Raw genomic sequence first — 8,244 nt, 5'->3', positions numbered from 1 at the left:
GCTGTTCAAAGAAGAAAAGTCTTCCAAATCGTGTTATGTTATATTTCTCTGTATACTAAAATGAGAATGTTGCGAATAAGATCAAATGTATAAAAATATGCACATTTCTTCCTGCATTAGAAAATAATTTTAAGGTCGTCACCAGAAGTAAGGTTCGGTCGGGGTTGTTGAAACCAACTCTCATGCATTGTATAGCATAGTATTCTATATATTAAATATTTCACTATTTAAAACTTAAATTCTTTACGCTTTTATGACAGAATCGGCACATTAATGGTTAAAAAGGGAACATTTAATTGAAATAAGCATTAAATATATTTTATTATATAATGCTTACTTAAAATTATGACATCGACTAGACGGCCAACCGAAATAAGTAAAAAAACAAAATAAAATACAATTAATTAAACAATTATTTATTTTTTTCGAATGTTTAAACACAAAACATAACAAACTTTTATGAATATATGGTTTTGAAATAAATTTTGACTACCTATTATACAATCATATCATAAATAATATAATAGCAATATAAAAAATACACGAGATGTTAAATTAAAGTAAACATAGCACTAATACATTTGCTTGCAAGACCCGGAGCGATTCCATGAAAAATCTCGCCTTGTAAAATACACAACCGTTTTCACAGATTTTCTTCCTTTCCATTGTCAAATCGACATGGTCGTTTATTTTTATGTATAATTATAATGCAACCTAAATGCACGCAATTTTTCGGACGTTATTTTGTTTTTGATTTTATTCTTCTAAATATTCGAATAACTTCTTAAATAGTTTGACTGGATTGTGCATTTTTTTGCAAAAGTGTTATTATAACGCAGTTGCAGTAGTTATTAGTCAGAGTCCACAATAATTTCTTCATCCTCGTCCTCCGAAGATTCCTCGTGCATGTTGTTGTTGTCATCAGTTACGTCATCATTGCTCCATTTGCTTTCGTCAGCATTGCACTCCACCGAGTCGTATTTCTGTTCCTCGGACCGACAGTGGACCTTCCGGTGGCGCTCGAGGTTGCTTTTGTGACTCGTGGCATAGTCGCAAACGGGACAAACAAAGTCTTTCTGACCGTTATGTACTGAAAGATGTCGTTTCAACAACGCTTTTCGGCAAAATCTTCTACCGCAATAGAAGCACGTGTATCCATGGTAATGAAATATCATCGCGTGTTCTCGCAACGAAGCCTTTGTGGCGAACACCAATCCACAACATTCAAGCGTTTTAGTACAGGCTTGATGCATTGTTAGCATATGTCTTTTTAAATTATTGCGCCTGTCAGTTGTATAGCGACATTGGGGACACGGGAAAACTTTACGACCGTAGCCATATTGGACAGGGAACGGATTCCCGCAGTGAATAATTACCGGAACTGTTCCGTCCATCACAGGTTTGTTTGTATCAGCCAACAATAGCGGCTTCTCAATCTCTCTCGTGGGGCTAGTAATAGCGCCAACACTTTTCGGTTTATTTATTTGCTCCTCGTTAGGCGCGTTTTGTTGTGATATCGCGTGACGTCGCACAATCTCCTCTGCTATTGAAAACGTCTTCGCGCTGAATTTGTTGACGTCGTTCGCAGTCTGATTTGGCGCGGAATTCCCAAAAGAGGCTATGTGTTGAACGCGATAATCTCCAAGAGATCGGAAGCGGTTGAAATGCGCGGCGATCTGGAATGATTTAGAGAACTGCAGATGCCGGTGGTCGACAGTGGGAGGAAACAAGGCTGTGTCCTGCTGTGGGACGGATGCTTGGTTCCGCGCTCCATACACCGGAATCGGCCTGCAATGAAAACGGACAACATGCATATGTGGCCTGTTCAGAGATTTTTGGTTAAAATGGGGTAGATAGACAAAATTGACTTTACATTTTCAGAAAACTCCATGTATGGTTAACACGGAAAACTTAAGATGTATTCAATCATTTTAAGGTGAAAAAGGCTGATATAGAAATGCCTGCCTATTAAACACAAAAATAAACATTTCTTAATTGATATGTTTTCTTTGTTAAGATGATCGTTTTAATTATTATTCTTATTCCTATTATTATTATTATTATTATTATTATTATTATTATTATTATTATTATTATTATTATTATTATTATTATTAACGAGTGTTGCTAAATTTATCAATGTATGCTTTATTTATTTAATGCATTTAATAAAATTATATTTATGCATTTCGGTTTAATTGTAATGCTTTATTTTTGTATTTAATAATGTAGATCTATGCATTTATGTATTGATTTCTCATAACTTAGAAATTTATACATATACAGTGGATGATATTTGTTGATTTTTGTGTATGCTCGAACTGTATTTCACGAGTGATAAAAAATCTATAACAACGCGTGAATCAAATATTCGATCATTCACCCAAGGCAACAGGTTTTCTTTATAGTATGCTGTAGTTTATAAAATAAACAAAACTACGCAACAAAAGCTTATGCTTCACACGCGTGTGTAATATTACGTCATCAAAATGTATGCTAAATGTATATATATTTGATAGTGATTTTTTTTCATAAAATTTAACTTTTCGTTTTAATATGATTATTTATCATTCACAATGATGTTTTCACTAATTAATATCATAGCCACACGCTAACCACCTGTGGAAGCAAATATTTGGTTTTGTGGAATGGACACTTCTTATAATATCTAACCGTTCTACATGTAAAACTGTTATTAAACACGAACTTAGTTTTATTTCCCAGTCGGGTGATTCTCACAAGTTCCACCCATGCTTTCATGACCAGTTGTACTTCTTACCGATGCAAGCTGGACAAGTCACGTTGAGGACTGAGTAAAAAGCCTATTGAAAAGTAACGACCTTTTGAAATGAGTTATTTAATCAAAGATTTACAAAATAAATAACAATCACAATAAATGCGTTTATGTGCGGATTTATTTTATCAGATTATTTTACCAATTACTTTATTTGTGTTATAGGTGGTATATATTATACTCATGTTTCATGTAATGTCTTAAAGGTATCCGATGTTCTGACGACGTATTGCCGGTATTATTTTGTTTGATGTTTTAAAATACAATCGCTATAACGTTTTATATACGTTCTGCAAATCACAATTATACGAGAATCTTTGTGATATTTTACTATGTTATTTTTTTTACCATCCATATGATGCTCAACAGCGCACACAAATTCTCGATATTTGTGATTTTACACACTCTCCATATACTCGAATGCGTGATTTCTACGGTTTTAAAAGCAATTATTTAATTTTAGCGTTGAGATGTGTCAAGTGTTATGCAACGGTGAACAATTGCAGAGTCTTTTTCATAAGTTTAGGGACCACAGCTGATGATTTGAACCGCGATCTGAGAAAACGGGGCTTTTTGGATGTGCAAAAAGTGTCGCCCAGATAAGCCTGTGCAATCCGCACAGGGTAATCAGGGACGACACTTTCCGCTTGTAGTGAACTTTTCTTTTAAAGGGAGTCTCTACTAAACCAAAATCCACTCTAGGCGGAAATTACCGTCCCTGATTCGCATAATGCACCTGTTTGCCAAAGATACTAACCGTAACATCAATAAAATAATAAAACCCAGCCTGAGCACCCCATCTCTGCCCACAAACACAAATAAAGTGAACAGGTACATCAAACAATGTCGATTTACTACTGAATCTTACGGAATCTGGATAGTGCAATCTATAATCTCGCCCTTCTTTCATCAAGGGTGACACACGAAGCGATACACGATATTTTCCGCGACAGTCGCGGCGACGCACGATATTTTGCACGACAATCGCGGCGACGCACGCTATTTTGCGCGACAGTCGCGGTGACGCACAATATTTTGCGTGACTGTCGCGGCGACGCACGGTATATTTAACACGATATAGCGCCTTTTGGGCTACCTACATAAGGGCGATATTTCGTGGTACATTCTCGCGCGTCGATTCGTGTATCGCGCAAAATATCGTGCGTCGCCGCGACTATCGCGCAAAATATCATGCGTCGCCACGACTGTCGCGCAAAATGTCGTGCATCGCTTCGTGTGTCGTGTGTCACCCTTGATGAAAGAAGGGCGAGATTATAGATGGCACTATCCGGATTCCGTATTGTACTGCCAAATCATAGACATTAAGTTGATCATAAAGATGGGTTATAATTGGAACAACATAATTTCAAATTAATATGATTAAATATCTGCTAAATATATTGATGATAAATGTTAATCGTTGTTACCTTAAACGCGAACTCTTTTTTATAAGGACAAACACAACAAGGTTTGATTCGGTTCGAAAGAAATTCGTATTTCGTTTTATTTTAATATAAAAATTTGAAAAATCTCCAAACAAAATGAAAACATTAAGCCATTATAAATATGTTGCAATAATGTTATTTTGTTATTTTGAATGTAAATTGACGTATGATTTGTATACGCAATTTTTACATAATGCATATAGTCAGTTTGCACTTTTATAGAAAACACACGTGATGTGTGAATGGCGGAAATCTTTTTAATCATGTCAATTGTATCTTTGTTATTGAATTACGCAATATGATTACATTTTATACTATTAAAATTTCTTTTAAAAATATTAAGAGAACTTTGGCGGCAACTAATATATTGAGTTACACTATTTTCACCCGGAGTTCATTGTATTTTTTGCAATTAAAATATGCATCTGTGGTCGAAATCATCATCATCAGAAACAGAGTTGATGCAGCCGCAACAGCGTTATGTTCAAACATGATGTATCATTTAAACAACATCGATATTTTCATTTTAAACTGCGATTTATAAACGAGACTGACGGACTGGCGGTCGGAAAGACAGCTTTGTGATTAAACTACCGGTATATTCCACTAAAGTTCTCTTCAAGGGGGAGGGGCGGAGATCATGGCAGACGGCAGACAGATGGATGAATTGACACATTAAATGCTTAACACACATTTAAAACGTTGTGCAGGCAGATTAAGGCGTGGGCGATTTTTTGTTCAATTTAAACCTGATGACCCATTAAATGTGACAAATTACGTTAAATTTTTCAAGTATTTTCATATACTTAAATTAGATTTAAAAAATCACTAATTTGACACAAAATTAACGCAAAACGTAAAATAGAGAATCAGACGTGATGAGCCTCTGATAATTATTATTGATGCAATATAATAACAAAGTCACTGTCCACTTTATGTCCATGAACACATTATAATTTGACATAAGCTATAATGAAGGCGGATGACGTACATTTCACGGAAAAAATAGTTCAATGTGTTGTTTAAAAAATATATACAAGAAATTAAATGCTCAAATTTTCGAAACTTAATCAATAGTTTTGTTTTTGATATATACCGGTAAATACTGTATGTAAATTACGTGTAGTTTTGGAAATGTTTCTGCAAACAGTTGGTGGAATGAGAACACGTGATTTTCGATCACTTCCACATGTCTACAGAAATTACAAAATTACCTTGTAACAGTATATCATGTGCATTTCCATGTACGTTTAGAACATGTCAGAACTCATGTTGACTCGGGTATATCAACGGGAAAGCACCTTTAAATGTATTAGCCAACCTTTGATTCTAGGAGAGGATTGTCTTAATAATATATTATTATTCCCAAAACGTATATAACAAAAATAGCTGATGCGAAAAGAAACGATGTACGACAGATGTGTATCTTTAAAGACCGTCCGAAAACATTTGAACCAAAAGGGTTCACTAAACGCGACATTCATGTATGCTGGCTTGCCTTGTTATATAAATAAACTATTTTCGTATGAAACTAAATAATGAATTTACAGTTTCCTGTTTGTTGTTTACGTATTGTGTTTTTTAAATACACTTGTCATAACAAATTATATGTACAGTTTTAAACAGTTACATCTCCTGATTGAGATGACGAGTTGGTCAATGTTCTTCCCTGAACAAAGCTTAAAAAGTGAAAAAATGCATAAAGTGTTTACATTAAACTGTGTAATATTTATGATGCAACCATATGTCAAGAGGTATTAGTTCTGATTGTTTCGCAACACACGTTACATGTTTTCAGATGACTGAAATCTGGAGTTTTTTTTAAATATTAATTATCTAAAATGCTTCCTCACTCTACGGTAAATGAAATGTTACATGCCACTAATTAGTGTTAGAAAATCAAGTCTGTCCATATTATTAGAATAAGAAAAGCATGTTATTTTAATTAATTAATAATAATAATAATAATAATAATAATAATAATAATTATTATTATTATTATTATTATTATTATTATTATTATTATTACTATTATTATTATTATTATTATTATTATTATTATTATTATTATTATTATTATTATTATTATTATTATTATTGTGTAAACAAAACGTTCGACTATTCATACTGATTTGCTGTTATTAGTGCAATTAACTGTTGTTTTACTTGTTGCAACAACTTATGATGGTTCACTGTCCGTATTTGCTTCGCACTAGTTTATGAATATTGCATTCCGTCTTACCGTAAAGGCATTGGTGAGTTAAACAGCAATCCGTCCATTCTAAAAGTGTCGTTTCTTCAATATCAATGCTCAAAACAATGTTTTTTATAAAGTCATCACGGCATAAGCTGGAAATATATTTCTGGGTAGAACGCCGTGTGATGTATTTATCGGATGATGTTTTCGATAGCAAAATCATACATGTATAAAACTATTCACAATAAACATTCAAGTTTCGAAATACATTTCACTATTTCCGTTTCAACCAAATGTCCGGAATACAAACACGAGGCGAATTAAAAGATGTTACTCCATAAATGGGGAAATAATGCAGTTAATCGGGAATTAAATAGCAATTTACGACATCAAATACGGCCGTGTGACCGCCCTCGCCGAGTCACGTGACTCGATAGACGGTATCATGTGACCAGCACAATGGCTGCGGAGTCTGTCATTAAATTGTCGGGGCGGAGTTGACAGAGAGGTTGCAGTGAATTTTATTGGTCGTTCAGCGGGCTGGCAATAGATGCGGATCGGTTGATGTAACAGAAATGTCAGTCTTTGACAAATCAAACGAGGGTTACATGTGAAATTTATAACGCACTTTGGAGTGTCCAGTGACCGTATGTTCAAAGAGTATCGTTGAGTATTTACAGTATTACCCGCTCGTACTAGCTCCTCGTCTTCGTCCATTCAATCTATTGCTCGATTGGTATCATTATGATCCTTGTAATTAATCCATTTATACCTAGTGGACTCTCCCGTCATTCAAAATTGGATCATTTATTTCCAGAATTAGGTATGTCTAGTATATTTATTTCTATTTTTAGAATATTTCTAACATAAATTCCTTTAAGCAAACAGTGCAGACCCTGATGAGACGCGGCGTCTCATCTGGGTCTACGCTGATTGCCAATGCCTTTTTTCTAGACGCTAAGCATTAATGGGCTAAGTTCTTATGCCTTTTCATTTGATGCAACATCGATCTGCAGGTGAATTTGTTCGATTTTGCAAAATCAAACATTTACATACATTTATCATCATGAATACGATGATGAATACGCCTATACCATAATAAGTACATGTATACTTTGAAATAAAACGTTTTGTCTCACGAAAAAATTGTATTTAATTACCATAAACCGGTATATGCATTTGTGAATAAAACAATTTCCTATTGCGGGTATACGTTGGCTTATGTGTAATAGAAAGCATTTCTATGAAAAACGTTTAAGACATTGCTGGTGATGATAACTGTGCTATTGTCGCTCTGTGAAATGTTCTTGCCTTACTGTTAAATCAAACTATACGAGCAAGGGGAAACTGGTCCTATTTAGCATGTAGTAATACAAATGTATCACATTCGACTCCAGTCACTTAACATATGATACAAGAATTCCGTGACACATATTCAACTATGATATCATTTTACAAATAGCATAAACAGTGCCCACAAATAGCGGATGTTATGTGTACGTATATGTGACAATATAATCACGTGGTAAAATATCTCTGTCAGACTGTTAGTAATATCCTATAACCCGAAATGTTCACTTTATCTGTACAGATGTTATGAGCGACACGTGCAGCCGTCCAGGATACCTTATACGGGTCATGGCCTTCAGACATCCTAGTTACGTCCTGCCCCACATTCCGTAATTAGAGCCAAATATTGACATGGCATCGAAATAGAAACTACCTAACACGTGCATCTTCGCCGACTTATTGTCCCATCGATCTATGTAATGATTATGTCGACTTAAACAGACTCATTCACAAATCGT

At 34.6% G+C, this 8,244-nt stretch overlaps 1 protein-coding gene across 1 annotated transcript; it reads right to left on the bottom strand.

Moving 5' to 3' along the window:
* Positions 1-477: 477 nt before the first annotated feature.
* LOC127832004 (zinc finger protein 343-like) lies at positions 478-6,777 on the bottom strand. Its single transcript, XM_052357134.1, has 2 exons — positions 6,482-6,777; positions 478-1,788 (listed from the first exon to the last, which is right to left on the bottom strand). The coding sequence occupies exons 1-2, from the start codon at positions 6,517-6,519 to the stop codon at positions 852-854; spliced, it is 975 nt and encodes a 324-aa protein (XP_052213094.1). The 5' UTR covers positions 6,520-6,777; the 3' UTR covers positions 478-851.
* Positions 6,778-8,244: the final 1,467 nt, after the last annotated feature.

The sequence above is a fragment of the Dreissena polymorpha genome, chromosome 5 (assembly GCF_020536995.1).
Source record: "Dreissena polymorpha isolate Duluth1 chromosome 5, UMN_Dpol_1.0, whole genome shotgun sequence".
NCBI classification, from domain to species: Eukaryota; Metazoa; Mollusca; class Bivalvia; order Myida; family Dreissenidae; genus Dreissena; species Dreissena polymorpha.
The sequence above is the reverse complement of the archived record's forward strand: the minus strand, read 5'-3'. Positions and strand labels throughout refer to the sequence as shown.

Bases quoted from the DNA above. Each gene is read 5' to 3' on its own strand.
- LOC127832004 (XM_052357134.1), bottom strand. From the start codon at position 6,519: ATGGACGGATTGCTGTTTAACTCACCAATGCCTTTACG. The intron at 1,789-6,481 runs GTAAGACGGAAT...TTTTCATTGCAG, and splicing joins AACTCACCAATGCCTTTACG to GCCGATTCCGGTGTATGGAG.